An 18545-nucleotide genomic window follows, 5' to 3' on the forward strand; every position below is an offset into this window, starting at 1 on the left:
GAAAGTAGTTTATATGTATCCTCCAGTTTTGTCTTTTCAAATTTGTTTTGGTTATTGTAGATCCTTTATATTTCCATACACATTTTAGAATCAGTTTGTCAATTTCTACAAAAACACAAGCTATAATTTTGATTGGGATTGTACTGAAGTTAAGGTCAAATTGGGAAGAATTGAGATGTTGACAATAGTGAGTTGTACTATCAACAAATTGTGTATCCCTCCAAGTCTTTTTTAGTATCTTTTTTAAAGTTTTGATCATTTTTAAATTTCTGTCATTAATGTTTTATAATTTTCATTGTATAAATTTTGTACATATTTTGTTAAATTTAATACTAGGTACCTAATGTTTTGGGATGCTATTATAAGTGGATTTTTTCTGAAAGTTTTATCTGAATCTAATGAGACAACTGGCTTTCTCCTTTATTCTGTTAATATGGTAAAATATTCTGTCAATTTTTATTTTGTTTTATTTTATTTTTTCTATCACCATTTATCCCCTCTATGCCCTCCTTCACCTTCATCTCGCCTCCTCTCCACCATCCCACACTGTTGTCCATGTCCCGTCAATTTTTAAATGTTAAACCAAACTTGTATTCCTGAGGTAAACTTTACTTTATCGTAGCATATTATTTGTTTTTAATAATTGCTGATTCTATTTGCAAATATTTTGTTAAGAATTTTGTAACCTCAACCCGATAAATGATATCTATGACAAAATGTAAACTTAATGTCGTAGATTATTTTTCCTCATAATTGGGAACAAGACAAGCACACTTACTGTAACTACTTCTATTCAGTATTTTACTAGAGGTATTAGCCAGTGCAATAGGACAAAGAAAGTAAATACGAGCATAGAGTTGGAAAGAAAATAAATAAATAAATAATTGTTTTTATTCTAAAAGCCATGGTCATATACTAAATAATTTACTGAAAAAAGTTATTGTATTAATTAATGAATTTAGAAAGATCGCAGGATAACTCACTATATAAAAATTGTGTTTTTATATGCTAGTAATGAATGGTTGGAATTTAAAATTTAAAAATCAATATGGCCAATTTGGCTCAGCAGTAGAGTGTTAGCCCACGGACCACAGAGTTGTGGGTTCGATTACGGTCAAGGGCACATACCTTGGTTGCGGTTCATCCCTGGCCCTAGTCGGGGTCATGCAGGAGGCAACCAATCAGTGTGTCTCTCTCACATCGATGTCGTCCCCTCCCCCCCAGTCTTTCTGAAGATAAAAAATGGATAAAAGTATTCTTGGGTGAGGTTTATATATATATATGAAGCAATGTCACCTTTGCTCATTAGTGGTTTGATTATGTGTCCAGGTGTGTGTGGGGAGGGGAGGATTGTTATTTGCTTGGGGTTCTCTGAGCTTTTTGAACATGTGCAGGTTTTTTGTCTTATATTAATTATGAAAAATTCTTGGCCATATTCTTTTAAATATTTATTCTGTTGTGTTCTTTTCCTTCTGAAGTGCTATTCCCATATTTTGGACCATGTGGTTCTGTTCCAGTTTTTGCATGCTTTGTTCTGTTTTTTTTGTTGTTGTTTTACTGTTGTGTTTCAGTGGTATAATTTCTATTGACCTATCATCAAGTTCAGTGATTCCTTCCTCAGTTTTGTGCAGTCTGTTGATAAACCTGTCAAAGAAATTCTTCTTTGATATGTAGTAGTGTCTATTACTTCTACAATTTTTATTGTATTCTCTTCTGAATTCTCCATCTCTTCATGTAGATTGTTCACCTTTTTCCTATATCCTTTAACATGTCAGTCACAGTTACTTTAAAGTCACTTTCAGAACATTTCAACATCTGGATCATCTCTCTGTGCTGTTTATTCCTTTATCTCTTGATTTGTTTTTTTTTTTCCCCTTTTTGTATATGCCTCGTTGTTGTTTTTTATTGTACGCATAGATATCATATATAGAAGTAAATACTATTTATATCCAAAAACATATTCTACCTCTTCTGTAAGGCAGTTAGTAGGGGGGTGGTTGAGTTAATCTTGTCAGTTGAGCTTGGTTTAGGTTTTGTTAATGGTATAGTCACTTTAAATATATCATTTTAATTTACTCCAGCAGAGTGCTACAGTTTCTTTAGGCTTAGTGGCGGGCCTTGGGTGCTAGAGGGTTTTGTATTAGTTTTCTTGCTTTACTCTCATCTTGGTAGTCCCTATACTACCAAAAGGACTCTTACAAGGACTCATAAAAGGATTCTGTCTTCATACTGTGTTCATCCCTTGCTTGTTACTCATTTCTACAGTGGGGTTAAGGGTGGGTATATTTTTAGTTTCTCTGGATAAGTTCCATTCTTAAGCATTCTTTGTGTTCTTGGTCCCTGGGGTTGGGACTTTCTCAGTGTTTGTGTCTCAATCCCCCAAAGCAGCCATATTCTTGCCTGCTATCTTTGAGTAGGGTCTTGGGCCAGAAATAATTTTTATCCACTACCCAGTATTAGATCTCTGATTTGTATTGGTACAGGATCCTAAGCCCTAGTGGCATTCCTGCCCCTCTTCCAGGATCATTTTTTGAGCTGTGCAGCAGGTTTTTCTATCCTTCCACAGAGGCAAGTGGGTTTTACTTTCACTCTTCCAACACAAGCAGTGCACCTTTCCTGGGTTTTGAAGGTAGAAAACTTGCTTACCTTACCCAAATGGCTTAAGGCATTTGCATACATGAGAGAAGAATCCAGAGAAGTGGATCTGGTTTTATGTCTGTTGCTTGGTGGCAGTCAGTCCTGGCTGGCCCATCTGTGCTACCAGTGGGGGCTTCCTCTATTACCTGTTCCTATATTTTTTCATGAATACTTAATGGAGGTCTGTGGCAAAGATGTTGCAAGTGAGAGCCGGCTTTCATTGTGTCAGGGACTCCTATTTACACTAAACTGTCATGATACCTTCACTGGGGCTTAAATTTTTAAAATTATTCTTGACTCTTACCTGCTTTTATGACAACCACTTCTCTCCTGAGTCTTGGCAAAGTGAAATAGTTTGAGTGTTCAGTCTCTTCACAAAGTGGTTTATCACTCTATGGAAATTCAGTTTCTATGTTGGCTTGTTATCTCAGTTTTCTGACAGGTTCAGGAAAAATTATGATTTTTGTAGATTATTTGGCTTTTTTTTTTTTTTCCTGTTAGGTGGTAGCAGTGTTCTCTTACAGCTTTCTAAATCCTTAAGCAGAATCATAACTTTTATGAAACTTTTGGGGTGTGTGTGTGTGTGTCTTCTAAGTCTAAATGTAAAGTGTATTTCTTAATGTGGATTCAACTTTTTCAAAAGCTAGTTATTAGAAGAAGGTTGGCAACTAGTGCCATGTTTTGTGGTTCAGAGTGATTTCTTTGGTGGTATGTTGCCTTCTGAGGTAGCTACTTCCTTAGACTTCTTTCATTGTTTCTTTGGCTTATTGAAGTGACTTTTCCCGAAGAAGTGAATTTAATATTCTTGATATTTATTTATTTATTTATTTATTTAACCTTTATTGTTGAAAATATTACAGATGTTCCTCCTTTTTCTCCTGTTGACCCTCCACCCCCACCCCCACCTTCACAGCACTGTTGTCTGTGTCCATTGGTTATGCATATATGCACATAAATTCTTTGGTTTCTCTCTTCCTGCCCCCCACCACCCAATCCCTCTGAGATTTGTCAGTCTTTTCCCTATTTTCATATCTCTGGATCTATTTTGTATGTCAGCTTATTTTGTTTATTGTATTCCACTAAGTGAGCTCATGTGATACATGTCTTTCTCTGAGTGGCTTATTTCACATAGCATAATACTCTCCAGGTCCCTCCATGTTGTCTCAAAGGATAAGAAATCTTTCTTACAGCTGCATAGTATTCCATTGTGTATATGTACCACAGCTTTTTTATCCACTCATCTACTGATGGGCACTTGGGCTGTTTCCAGATCTTAGCTATTGTAGATAGTACTGCTATGAACATGGGGGTACATATATTCTTTCTGATTGGTGTTTCAGGCTTCTTAGGGTATATTCCTAGAAGTGGGATCACTGGGTCAAATGGCAATTCAATTTTTAATTTCTTGAGGTAACAACATATTGTTTTCCATAGTGGCTGCACCAATCTGCATTCCCACCAGCAGTGCACTAGAGTGCCCTTTTCTCCACACCCTCACCAACACTTGTTGTTTGATGATTTGTTGATGACAGCCATTCTGGAAGGTGTGAGGTGATACTGCATAGTCATTTTAATTTACATCTCTCTGATGATTAGAAACATTGAGCATTCATTTATATGTCTCTTGACCATTTATTTGTATGTCCTGTTTGTAGAAATGTCTATTCAGGTCCTCTGCCCATTTTTTAATTGGGTTCTTTGTCTTCCTTTTGTTGAGTTGTATGAGAACTTTATATATTTTGGATATTAACTCTTAGATAATTTAGATTATTTGTCTGAATATACTTATTTAAAAAAAATACTTTCTATACTATTTACATTTTTACTTAGAGTTTTGGAGGCTGGAAAAGCAAATGTTATTTTACCAAAAAGTTCACCAAGTGGAATAACTCATGTGATTGCCAGTAATGCGAGAATCAAGGCTGAACAAGAAAAAGATAATTTTAAGGCTCCATTTTATCCAATTCAGTATCTAGGGGATTTTCTTTTAGAGGTAAGTAAAATAAATAGTAGACATTTTACATTTTTTGAATGTTTACTGTATAAAATAATAATATAGTGATATATAGTAAAATTATGTTCTGAATTTTGAAAATATAATGATTAAAAGTAATTAAAATGACATTTTAAGGCAATTGCTCTTAACAAGAATACGTTTGTTAGTTCTGAAAGAAGCTTACTTATTAAATTTAAAATAGTCTTATTTTGAGTTTCTGCTTTTGTTTTCAAGTGCCTTAGTGATGTTAACTACAAAATAATTTTGAGCATTATAATGTAAGTATAAATAAAATAGCAGTGGACTATAGTATCATATGAGAATTTTGGAGTTATTTTATACCATTTTAAAAGATGGAGACACTTCTAAGGATTTAGAAATATTTTCCTATCCTATGCTACTTCCCTTTTCCAAACTACTCCTTAAGTAATTTGAATGGGAACAACCTTAGAAGAAACCCTCTGGAATTAAGCAAAGAAGAATTTTGAAAAAGGGTTATTCAAGATAGAGGAGAAACTTCAGTATGTCTAAAAACTGAACTTGATCCTTCAGGGAAAATGGACTCTTCTTCAGTGTTTCTGATCTCAATGTAGATGGCATAAACTTTTTTCTAATAATTTATGTTAGAGACCTGGGGATCTTCCTTTCCCTTATTCCCCAATTGTTAGTTACCAAGTCCGGTTAATTTCATTTCAAATACCTCTTCAATAAAATTGTGTTTCTCCTTTTATACTAACATGATATTTAGTTTATCCTCTTTACCCTGTGCTCCTCGAATAGACTCCTAGTCTTCCTATTACTCTACCTTTATACTCTTGCTAATTTCCTAATTATTCTTACCTATTCTTTCTCTAGTCCATGCTACTTCATTCAGAAGGAACAGCCAAAATGTTCTTTCTAAAGCAATTCTGATCCCGTCACTCTCCTATTTTAAACCCCCCAATGGCTTCTCATTGCCTTAGGATAAAGTTCTAAACCTCTAACATGGCTTACAAGTTCCCATAAGCTTCCTGTCACTCCTAACTTTTATTTTTATTCATTTTTTAAGTGTATTTTATAGGTATAAATCATTTTATAGAAATCTATTGCATGTCTACATGCCAGCAAATAAAAAATAGTTAGGAATAAAATCATAGGTGTGCAAGCCCTGTGGAGAAAATTTTAAACTATATTGAATGACATTGAGGAATCCCTAAATAAATGGAAAGATATATTCACTTAAAAAAGTATTGTAACTCTGCCCTGGCCAGTTTGGCTCAGCGGTTAGAGCATCGGCCTGCGGTCCGGAGAGACCCGGGTTCGGTTCCCGCTAAGGGCACGTGCTTCGGTTGCAGTTTGTCCCCGGCCCTGGTTGGTCGTGCGGGTGGCAGCCACTCGATGTGTCCCTTCGCGTTGATGTTTCTCTCTCTCTCCCTTCCTCTCTCTCCCTCCCACTCTATCTGTACAAAAAATGGAAAAATATCCTCCGGTGAGGATCAAAAAAAAAAAAAAAGAGTATTGTAACTCTGGCCAGTTTGGCTCAGCCGTTAGAGGGTCAGACCGAAGGATCAAGGGTTCAATATCCAGTCAAGAGCACATACCTCGGTTGCAGGTTCAATCCCCAGCCCCAGTGGAAGGCAACCAAATGATGTGTCTCTTTCACATCAGTGTTTCTTTCTCTCTTTCCCTCCCTCCCTTCCACTCTATTGTAAAGATCAATGGAAAAATATCCTTGTGTGAGAATTAACCAAAAAAAAGAGGTATTGTAAAAATGACATTTCTCCGCATATTGATTTATAGATTTAATACAATTTTGGGCATAGTTTTATGGTTTTGTGAATATAAATACAGTGTGTACACAGATTTTCAACAGTATACCACTCCACTTCTCTATGTTTATTGTACTATAACAAAACTGTCTTCTCCCAATTTCTTAATAGTGTAAGCCACTGTCTTCTCAAAAGCTATATTCCCTGATTGGCGAGATCCTCCCCATCACTCTCATTTCCTGTGCTCATCATTCAGGTTCTAGTGATAATGTTGCCTCTTGATCACCGTGTTAAGTTAGATTCACTTATAATGTGTTCTTATAGCATTATTTTGCTTTAATTATAATTGATTAATTGGCTGATTACTTAGCCAATGCCTATTTCCCCATCTAAACCAAAAGCACCATGTCATCAAGGATGATACCTGTCTTTTCCATAATTATATCTGAATCATCTTGCATGAAACCTGGAACATGAGTTCTCATTTTATGTTTCTTTCTTTAATAGAGAAATTTTGAAAAGCCTTTGTTTGAGTCTTCTAAGAGTATGTGTAATAAATATATCATTCTATAATTACCTTTCTTTACTGAATAGCAGCATTGTAGATTGGAAATTTGACCTCAGTTCAGAGGATGGAGCTGCTTGAACTACAGGTAGTCTTATAGCCCATCAAAGTGAAATTGCTAGGAATGGGCATGAGAACCAGTTCTGATCCATGGGATATGAGAAGAGGTATACAGGTATATGAATTTCTGGAAAGTTTGTTCTTCATTCTGAAAACAGAGTCACTGGTAGCCTGGCTCCTTCCAGAGGTGAAGATGGAGAATGAAACCTAAATTACCACTAACAACCATTCTTTGACCATGAGGGGAAGTAGTCTTAGGATGAAACCAACTCTGTGGACAGAAAAGTATAGAGACAGAATCTGGATACTTGTTGAGATACTTGAATTGCTGGATTAACCGCCCCTGAAACCACAGTATTAGACCACATTGCCATTCTGTGAGGTAGTACATTTCCATGTTTAAGTAGTTTGAGTTCACTTTCTATTGCAGCCAAAAGCATCCTGATTTAACTATCTGAACAGTTTAAAGGTAGAATTAATTGTCAACAGAATTAAAACAATTCTTAACTAAATAGATTAGTAAAAGTACCTGAATTTTCTTTTTCAATGGGAAGAAATAATTAAAGTGTAATATGTAGTGTGTTTTATCCACATCTTCTTTGCAGTAATCTCAAAACAGTCAGATTCATCTTCTGACATACTGAAGGGAAGCAATAGTATATCAACTAAAAATAGCAGATAATCTCTCCTTTATCTTTGTTTTTAGAATACATTGTTTTATAAATTCTGGCTTAGACAGCTGGGAGTTCATAACCATTCAGTCCAAATAAGAAAGGCATTTTGTGCTCACTTCCAAGAATAAAAGAGTTAACGTCATTTTGATGTCATGCTTTTCTTCTGCAGCTTTGGCACATAACATATTTACATCATTCATTAGATGGCTTCTCAAGTGTCCTCTAAGAATTGCCATTAAAATGACTTCGTTAAAAATAACAATTAAGAAATTATTAAAACAAACTTTTGTCTAACCGACTTACACTTTTTGGAAAGCTGATAAGTAACAGAATCAGGAATCTGTTTCATTCAGGTTTATAGATATGTACTGAAAACTTGCTGTACCAGGCAGTATGCTATGTACTAGGGAAAAATAAGACCACAGGTCAGACTTAAAGGCACTTATTGTTTAGTGGTAAAAACTATTAATTATAGTTCAGTGTATATTGTGCATTGGAAAAATAGTGTGAAAGGTACAGGAATGCAGTGGAGCAAATGACAAATGTGTCTCATTTGTTTCACCCAAGGAAAGCTTCACAAAACAGAGAGCATAGTTTGGAAAACTAAAAAATACTTGCAATATCCGCTTAAGAAAGGAAATATAATGAACCACAGAAAAGTCTTATGGAAAAGTAGTAGGAATGACCAGAAAAAAAAAGCTTTTTGAGCCAGATCAACAAACTTGGGGCCCATATTTATAATTTACTAGTTCCGTGACCATAGGGAAGTAAGTTATCCTGTGACTGAATTTCTTCCTTTGTATGTACTTTGGTTGTTATGAGAATATTACAACTATTACTCTGGGCTAATTGTTGAGTGATTACTGTGTAATCACAATGCTAAATATTTTTAATGCTTAATCATATTTTAAACCTGATGTTTTTGTGTGATGTTTTATGGTCCCCTTTTACAGTTGGTGAAGTGAGGTGCAGATTAAATAATTTGCACAGTTATGGGATCCCACAACTGTGTCAAATAAAAATTTAAGGCCAAACCCTCAATAAATTTTAGGGGTTCTCTCCTCAAATCTCCTTTTTCTTCTTTCATTTGGGGAATTATTAGGTTTCCTTGATATTCACCTTGTCTCTTTCTGGGTAGTTAAAATTACTTAATGCTATAAAAACAGTATCATAAACTAGTAGTTAATCATAGGATTATGAGATATTATTTAAGAATTAGGAAATAATAATAGTTAAGGACCATATATAGTGCTCAAAAGAATCTTATTCTTTGTTTGACCTCTCTGACATTCAAGTCTCATGAATTCATTTAAGTTACTTAGCAAATGACATTGCAAATCAAGGAATAAGACCTGGAGACCAGAGCATACCTATACCTAGCCCAAGACGTGAAACATCCTAATCAGAAGCCAAGCCAACAGTCATTGCCACACTGTGCTGCCCTACTCATAGATAACAATAATTTACTGAATAAGGAGGCTTTTGGTCATCTGTTCTGAACATGCCTTATAAAATAGACTAGACATGGCTCTTCTTTCTTGGATCATATAGGAGACCAACACCTAGACAGTGTACTAAAAGTACATAGTTGGAACAAAAGAAATATGTATAGAGTAAGAAATAAGAAGTGAATATTTATAGGTAAATAAAATAATTCCTATGTGTTTTATAAGAGTAAGCCAATTTGAGAGAGTATTGGTAGCTTGGAGAAAATATGTTGATTATTTGTTTAACTCTTTAGAAAATAGATTATTTTTAAAAGCCTTCCCAATGCAATGCAAGTTATGACTTTTAATTTATTTATTTAGGATTCTTGCAGTATACATCCTAATTCACAGGTCAATATATGGCATCTGAAATGGATACATAAGTAAATATATTAGAAAACATGTTCTTGCCTAATTGCTAATGATAATGGTATGTTCTTTTATATATTCTGTGTAACTGGAAAACATACAGGATTAATTTATCCTATATTTTAGACATTTCTTGATGATACGGGCCTGAAGATTTATTCTTCTGTTGTCAACTATGTGAAATTTAAAGCCAGAAACTCACTTGATTCCACTTTAGGTTGTCCACAACAGAAATTGTTATTTGTACATTCAGAGTAATTCTTTTCTTGATGCTAGGAATAGGAAGCAAGCAATGTCTTCGTTTTTCTTAGATTTCAATTTCACTTTTCTGAGTAGTTGAAGAAATGTATTCAGCTACTCTCAGTGATTGTTCTCTGTTTGCAGGATTATATCTTGCTAAAGGGCCTCTTATCCACATAGGAAGCTTTGTACAAGTGAAAGGGAACCAAAGATTACACCATGGGCCTTAACCACATTTCAGCTTATATCATAATTGGTCCCAAGGAGGACAGTGATTTTCTAGTCTCTGTGTAAAGGTAGTGAATCTCTGAATGCCCTTTCATAAATACATTTTGGGAATTGTCTTGAACTCATCTTTACTCCCAACTCTTTATTCTACTAAATTCTAGAATTATATATATGCAAGTATTTTTTGAATCAGTGATAGGTAGTTTATTAATCAGTTTGGATTTCTTGGCAAGAGAAATATAAGTGTTTGAGATAGATTTAGGTGAAACTAATTATTTATAGCTATTCAGGTAAAATCAGAGTTGTAAGGTCAGTCAGTTTTCAGCGCTTTTCCTATCTATGTGTGATATACTTGCAAATGAGAAGTCTTACCAGTAAATTGAAAAACAATGCAAGAAGTAATCTATAACCTGAAATTTTTAAATCTAGATTTGGACACACTAAATAAAATAGTTTTGTTAATGATTATTTGTAAAAAGTATTGACTGTTACTGGATCAACAAGGCATTAGCTTTTCTTGAGATAAACAGAAATCACTTTTATTCAGAATCTTTGTTGTAATGATTTTTTTCCCCTGAAAGAACTCACTAGGGTTTAATAATCTTTAATTTGGGAGAGTGCATTTTACCTACCTGTTTGGCTGTCAAAGTATTCTACAATTATAAAGTTAAATACCATAAAAAGTATAGTTATTTTGAAATTATACTTAATTTATTGCCTAAACGATATTTATATACATACAGAAAGAAATTCAAAATGATGAAGATTCCCAAACCAATTCAGTTTGGACTAAACACAGTAATCAAGAAAAAAACAAAGATTTCAGGAAAGAAATGGATTTTCTTGAAATGAAAGATGTCTTCAGAGAGACCATGTGTAGAACTCAGGTAAAACCTTATTGGTTAAAAAAAAAGTGCATTTCTAGTTCCTATAGAATTGTTTGAAAGGTGATATATGAAGAAATAGCATGGGTTTTGGAATCACAGAGCTGGTATTTGAACCCAGCTGAGTTTTAATGTCTGTGATTTAAGCATATTAGGATATTAACTGTATGTCTCTGTTTTGAGACTTTTATTGAATATAGAAACATAGTTCTTATAACATAATGTATTCTCAACACATGGTAATTACTTAGAACTCCTCTGTATGTTTAATTGAACATGTCTCGTAAAAAATTTTTATCTATTGACAATATGTTTATTCATAATTCATGGTCTAAATTCAAGTATTTTACTGTATATAGAACAAAAATTTTTAATTAACACAAATGAATTCAATTTTGATTAAAATTGAAAACAGAAAACAGGGAAGGACTTTGAACTTGAAACAATGAAAAGTACCTTAAGATAGCATATATATGTCTCTCAAGTAAAAACTTTCCAATAGCAGCAACAACCAAAAAAAGACATGATTAATGTAATTTCATACTGTGTTTTATAGAACATACTCTTTAGTTGATTTACCAAATCATAAGCCTAGTAATTTTATTATTAGTCTAAACTAAAATGTTTTTAAATGTGACTAGAAAGTAATTAAAAATTAATTGTTTTTACTGCACCTATCAAAAATTTTATAAAGAGAATTCTAGGAACAATTGGAACTTCATAAAATAAACAGTACCTTAAGAAATTATATATATGGAGAAATTAAATAAAACTTTCTAAGAGCTTAAAATGTTTATGCAGTTTTTTCTGGCTTTTCCAGAGTATAATTGATATTTATGTGACTTAAAAGACTACGACTTTCTGTGATTAACTGCATGTACATGGTCTTAATAAGATGCTTTTCAAGTTGTATCTGCTGAAATAGTTATTATAGACCACAGTATACTTTTTTTTTTTCATTCACAACGAATGGAGTTACTAAAATAAATTTAGCTTCTTCTTTAACATGGAAAAAAGAATCAAAGGGAGATTTCATAAAAGACATAGAGCTTATTAAAATATATCTGTATACACCTTGAACTCCTTTTAGGACTCAAGAGGATATGTAAAATTCACGTAGAAATTTCCATCTTTTTTTTATTTTTTATCCTCGAGGACATTTTTTCCATTTTTGTTCAAATAGAGTGGGAGGGGGAGAGAGAGAGGAAGAGAGCGAGCGAGCGAGAGAGAGAAACATCGATGTGAAAGGGACACATCAAGTGGTAGCCACCTGCATGACCAAACCAGGGCCGGGGACAAACTGCAACCGAGGTACGTGCCCTTAGCGAGAACCGAACCGGGTCTTTCTGGACCGTAGGCCGACGCTCTAACCGCTGAGCCAAACCGGCCAAGGTGAAATGTCCGTCTTTTTAAAAAATTTTTTTAAAATTATTGTTACTGATTTTTATAGTGACAGGAAGAGAGAGAGAGAGAGAGAAATATTGGTGAGAGCACAGCATCAATTGGCTGCCTCCTGCATGCCCCCTAGTGGGGATGAAGCCTGAAACCGGGCATGTACCCAGACCAGGAATCAAACCAGCAACCTTTTGGTGCACAGGACTGATGCCTAACTAACTGAGCCACACTGGCCAGAGCTAAAATAAATTTCTTAATATAATAAAACACAATATAGTTTATGATACACCTTATCTGTTTAATGTTATTATATCCATGTCCTGTAAAATGATTTTCTTGAGATGTTTTTAAATAATTTTTCTTTATTGACTTTTTTAGAGAGAGAAGAAGGGAGAGGGAGAGAGATAGAAACATCAATGAGAGAGAACATCGATTGGCCGCCTCCTGCATGCCCCCCACTGGGGATTAGCCCACAATCTGGGCATGTGTCCTGACCGGGAATCGAACCCGCGACCTCTTGGTGCATGGGTCGACGCTCAACCACTGAGCCACACCAGCCGGGCAAGATGTTTTATTTGATATGCCTAGTAGTGGCAAAATTCTATTTGATCTACAGCCTAAATTATTTTTACAAACATTTAGAGAAAATAATTAAGATAACCATATTCTGTTTTGACTGACAAATGGGAAAAAAAAGCAGAGATTCCCAGAAAGATTAAGTTAGTAAAATAAAAATACCTAATTGAATGTGTATGTAAACATAATATAAGCCTTTGTAAACTAAAAATCTACATTTTTCTGCTTTATTTATTATAATTGTGATGTAATATAATTCACAAGGCTCTTTACTGTATTTATTCTTATATGTATATTTTACAACACCTACTTTATTATTTTATTTTGAGAGTACATTTATTAAAGCTGGGGACAGTGAAACAAGAAAGGGCTTAAGATAGGAGAAGCAACAGCAAGGAGGCTAGGCGGGGCTCCTTTGGCTGTCTAGAAATGTTATAGGAAAGAAATGGCCCTGGCAGGCTGTTTTGGCTCACAGGGAAGTCCGAGAAAAGTGGGCCTTGAAGACCAGTTCAAGGGGTTAGCCTGAGACAAACTGCCTCTGCTTATTGCTCCCCTGGTTACAAATCTCATGGGGACCCTTAGAGTATAAGACCCCGAGAGAGAAGGCATGGGCGTGCTCCCAGGAGGGAGAGCACACCAAAACCTATCTTGAGTGGGTTTTTCTGTTGTGACTTGTTTTGGTTGTGGTAAGGTCATAGTTAACCCACAGTCTAACTAAAATATTTTTATAAACATGCAGAAAAAAATGCAAAATCATGATGAAGATGTTAATGTTAGTTCTGTATTCACTGAACATCAAAAGAAAGAAAAATTCAGAGAGTCCAGTAAAGATTTGAAATTTATTAAAATGAGAAATGCCTTAGAAAGACACACATATAGAAATCAGGTAAGATCTTCCAATTAAAAATAATTTATATTGTACAACTCTGTTCTAAATTTACCAAATATGTTATTTATGAAATTGTGTTTAATTTTATGTACTAACTTGTTTATAAAGCATTTGTGTACAGTTTTTAAAATAATATAAAATGAGTGCTATGTACTCACTAGCTAGTTTAAGCAATCGAGGATTCCCAGTTTTTTAAAACCTCATGTATGTGTTATTTTCACACTGCATCCCCTTTACTTCCTGGTATCCATAGCTAATCTTTGTCTTATAATTTGTTTTATTTTCTTGTTTTTCATTATAGTTTTACCAGCAATGGAAGTATCTTAATGATACATATTTCTAACAATGTATTCCTTTAGCTTTGCATGTTAAACTTTTTTAAAGTTCATGGTATTTAGTCTTCTGTGACTTGCGCTTTTTTTTTGTTTGTTTTGCTGGATTTCTTGTTGGTTTCTGATTGATTCGTTGGTTTTTGCCATTATGAACACTTATTTCCTCTATAAACCGTGTGAATATTTTCTTACGTAACTCTTGGTGCAACATGTTCAAGAGTTTCTCTAGCTTAGGATATATTCCTAGGAGTGGATTTCCTATTTTGGGCATAAGGATTGTGCATGGTCAACTGTACTCAGTAATACTGAACTGTCTTCCAAAATATGTTACTTATGTGATGCTCCCTCCAACAGTGGGCGAGATTTCCTGTTGTATATAATTCTGTTAATATTTAAGTGTATTATACTTTATAAGTCAGACTCGTCTTAAGTTTATTTGGATTTCATAACATATTCATGTTGTGATTTGTTTAATTATGCTCTAAATACATGTAGAAGGAAAGTAAGAAAAAGGATGAAGACATTCAAAGGAGTTATACTATGAGGAAAAAAGGCAAGAAAGAAAAAGAAAGAGATGATAGGAAGGATGTCGAACATAACAAAATTAAAAATACCTTAAGAGAGCACACATACAGAGATCAGGTAAAACATTGTAAACTAAGCTAAACTATTTTCATTTTTTCTTGTGCTTTCCTAATATAATCTAGACACATGTAGTCTGATTTTTATGATTGCTTGCTGTGTTAAGTATAACCTGTGTTAAATGTAAGATGTGTATCTTATGAAAAAAACCTTCTTGAATTAATCTGGTACGATATGTGTAATTAATGTTAAGATTAACTTTGTTTTACAATGAAAGTATTTTTACATGTCTACACAAAGAAATTTGAGTTAATAATCAGGATATTCAAATACATTTTGTTTTGCCTGAATGTAACAAAAAAGAAAAGGAAACAAACGTTCTGAAAAAAAGAGGCTAAAATTCTTAAAATGAAAATACCTTAAGACTACATGTGTATGTAGTTTGGGTAACACATTCTGGTCTAAAGTTTAGTTTTTATTTTTCTCTTCTCTAGTATAATACAGACCATTTTAATAACATAGCTTGTCTTTTAAACGGGATCCTTCTTGAGTTAATTTTTTAGAGTATAACGTTATTTTACAATTTAAACCACAGCATGTTTGTATACATGTATTTGGGAGAACCTTCAGAGAATGGTAAAGGTAAATAAATAATGGATTGTGTTTTATGTGAACATGGCAACAACAAAAAAACAAAAACAAAAGAGAGGTTCTAGGAAAGATTTGGGACAGCCTGAAATAAAAATACCATAAGAGAATACATATGTAAATGTCAGGTAAAACTTTCCAAATTAAAATGTTTGCTCTTTTAAAACTTTTTATTTCATATAATATGATTGTAAGGACCTTTGCTGTGGTTAACACTGCATGAATGTGTTCTTGCATTATATTGTCCATTGTGATATTAATCATTTGTGTTGACACTTTCTTTAGTACATTATCTAAAGTATTTTTTTATGTATGCAGAAAGAAATGAAGATTTCTGTTTTTGCTGATCATGCCAAAGAATCAAAAACAAAGGATATCAGGAAAGATGTGGATATTGTTGAAATAAAAAATGCCTTAAGGAAGCACATATATAGAACTCAGGTAGAAGTTGGTACACTAAAGTTTTTATATTGTTTCCTGTTCTTCTCTAGCGTAACCAAAATATAATGATAATAATAATAATAATGATAAATGGCTCATTATTATGTTTAATATGTCTTAAAATAATTTTCTTATTTCATTAATTTGTTGTTTACAGTAACAATTTGTTATGGCCATTTAATAAATATGCTAAATTCTCTGTTTATACCTTCATGATTACAGATGACAGGGTTTGCTGTCTTTCCCACAGCAATTCGCCCAGGCTTTCACCTAGAAGAGGGCAGATTTCTTTAGTCTCCTATCCTGTCTCCTTTCTTTTGCATAAGCGCTGGGTGAGATCCATGGAGAAGATGATGCTATTGGATGCAAACTCTCTTATGTCTTTGATTCCCAGGGGTTCTCTTCTCTCATGCAGCCTCACTTGACCTTTAGGTAGCAGTGAAAAATTTTAGCTGAAACTTTCTTACATTCTTTAATGGAGGCCTCCTCTTTTTACCATGCTCTATCCCAGATAAATTAGTGCTCATATCCAATGTCCTTAGAGGCTCCTGTCTTTCTCCATATTTCAGTTTAGTCAACTGTACTAAGAGGCCTCTGCAGTCTAATGGGTTCAAGAAAAATTATGATTTGGTAATTTTTTTAGTTTTTTATATAATCAGGATATTATCTCTTTATCTTTGAGGCAGATGTTCTAATTTAATATTTTAAACAAATATACAATTATAGGTATTTTAAAACAATAGAGGAAGATTTACATGTGATTATATAGAAAACATGACTACATATTTTTCTTCCATGGACCTTTATATGAAGTATTCTCCCTATTTATGTCTCTTATTATTAAGAGGTCTTCAAAGTAAATATGACTACCTTCTAAGTTACTTTAATTTAGAAGGAGAAAATAGAGAATGTTCATACTCGTCAGAGTACCATTACCCTAAAATGATAGATGTCTCTAGCCTGAGCAAACATGAATATCACATCTATTATTGATATTAATGTCTTCCTGAATTTGTTTTGTGAGTTTGTCCAAAGTTTGTTAGCAGAAATGTATTTTTTGACTAAAAAAATGTTAAATTTTAATTATATAATTGCTGTTTTATAGGCTATCAGATACAGTTGCATTAGGATAGATAAACAACCAGTATACAATGTGGAGGTAAGGGGCTTGGAGTAGGGTGGTGATGGGCAAAAATGAAGTTTTGTGTTTTGTTATTTTTAGTTTTTTGATGTAAAGGAGTATGTTATCTATACAACAAAGCTTCCTATTATTATTATTTTAATGTATTGATTTTAGAGAGAGGAAATGGGGGGGAAAAGAGAGAACACTGATTTGGTGTTTCACATATTTATGCATTCATTGGTTGATTCTTGTATTTGCCCTGACCAGGAATCAAACCCACAACCTTGGCATAGCAAGACGACACCAGGGCCCCCTACTAAATTTTAAATGTAGTTTTTCTAATTAGAAACCAAAATTAAAAATACTTTTCTGTCAAAGCTTCAAAAAAAATTTTATATGGTGGTAAAATCTAATAAGAATTAAAAACTTACCTTGTGCTCCTAACAAGGTAAAATGTTCTCACATTTTATAGCTTTGTAAATACTACTTCTAGACTAAGTTTTAATATAATATTTAAAAATGTATATCTCTTTTATATAATTGTTCACCTTAAAATGATTATTTTATTCTATGTAGTCTTTTAGAGTATTTTTGATTCTTGACTAGTTCAAAGTAGTTTTTTGTTTTTTTTTTTTTTTGCATTTATTTTCAGATAAGTGGAAGGGAGAGACGGAGAGAGAGAGAGAGAGAGAAACTTCGATATGAGAGAGACACATCGAGTGGTTGCCACCCACACGACCCCAACCAGGGCTGGGGACCGAACTGCAACCAAGGTACACGCCCTTGACCAGAATCAAACCTGAGACTCTTTGGTTTGTGGGCCAACGCTCTAATCACTGAGCCAAACTGGCCAGGGTGGTGCTTGATGAATTTTAATATATTTAGTATATCTTAGTAGACACAGTTTGCTTATAGGTTTGAAAATAAAAAATTATTTTGCACCTAAAGTATTATGTGCAATTGTAGCTCTGACTTAGTTTTTCTCATCATTGGCCAGACTTTGCAAATGCCTTTTAAAGTTTTGCCTTTAAAGGTAGTATTTCTCATTATTTAAGGCAACAGAGAATAATAAATAAAGCAGTAATACATTTTTTGCAGTGCCTTATAGTTATAAAACACATTTATATAAATCATCCTTTTTGAGCCACATAACAATCCTTTGAAGTTGTAAAGTCAGGATTTATTGTTACTTTACAGATGAGGAAATTAAGGCCCCTTGATAATTCGAGATTTGATTCCAGAATTTTACCCTTATCTTTTTTAAGTCATAGAATCTTTTCTTTCTTAGGTTAAAAATCCTGAATTTCCCAGAGGTGTATTAAATTTAATTGAAAGCCTAATAGAAGGCCAGTTTTTTAAAGAAGCAATTGAAGAGCTTTCCTCTTTGCAAGCACATTATATCCCTCCTGTATGCCTTCTTCATGCTCTTCTAGAGAACATTCTACAGGTAAGAACAGTCTTTCACAAAGTGTTAAATATGAACATCTTTTCATTTCTGGTATATTTACAACATACATTCTCTTTTCAAAACTTCTTCCCTTATTTTAATAGGAAATGTAATACCCATTTATTTCCATTTCTCTTCTGTTTTTAAACTCTTGACTAGGTATTACTCTGACTGCTTTTAACTAATTATTTTTTCAGAATTTCCAAGATAATTTTATCTTAGAA

The 18545-nt window shown here is 33.6% G+C and overlaps 1 protein-coding gene across 3 annotated transcripts in view; it reads left to right on the forward strand.

The window, feature by feature from the left end:
* The window catches only part of SLF1 (SMC5-SMC6 complex localization factor 1), a 62917-nt gene that overhangs the window by 14187 nt on the left and 30185 nt on the right, over nucleotides 1-18545 (forward strand). For 2 of the 3 annotated variants that reach the window (XM_036279229.1, XM_036279228.1), the window contains exons 5-11: nucleotides 4468-4630; nucleotides 10748-10891; nucleotides 13599-13745; nucleotides 14576-14722; nucleotides 15629-15751; nucleotides 16857-16910; nucleotides 18163-18321. In XM_036279229.1, coding sequence (XP_036135122.1) covers nucleotides 4468-4630; nucleotides 10748-10891; nucleotides 13599-13745; nucleotides 14576-14722; nucleotides 15629-15751; nucleotides 16857-16910; nucleotides 18163-18321 — 937 coding nt within the window. The remainder of the gene's footprint in view (nucleotides 1-4467; nucleotides 4631-10747; nucleotides 10892-13598; nucleotides 13746-14575; nucleotides 14723-15628; nucleotides 15752-16856; nucleotides 16911-18162; nucleotides 18322-18545) is intronic. The other variant, XM_036279230.1, reaches the window with a different exon arrangement.

Source organism: Molossus molossus, unplaced genomic scaffold (assembly GCF_014108415.1).
Source record: "Molossus molossus isolate mMolMol1 unplaced genomic scaffold, mMolMol1.p scaffold_m16_p_3, whole genome shotgun sequence".
Classification (NCBI taxonomy): Eukaryota; Metazoa; Chordata; class Mammalia; order Chiroptera; family Molossidae; genus Molossus; species Molossus molossus.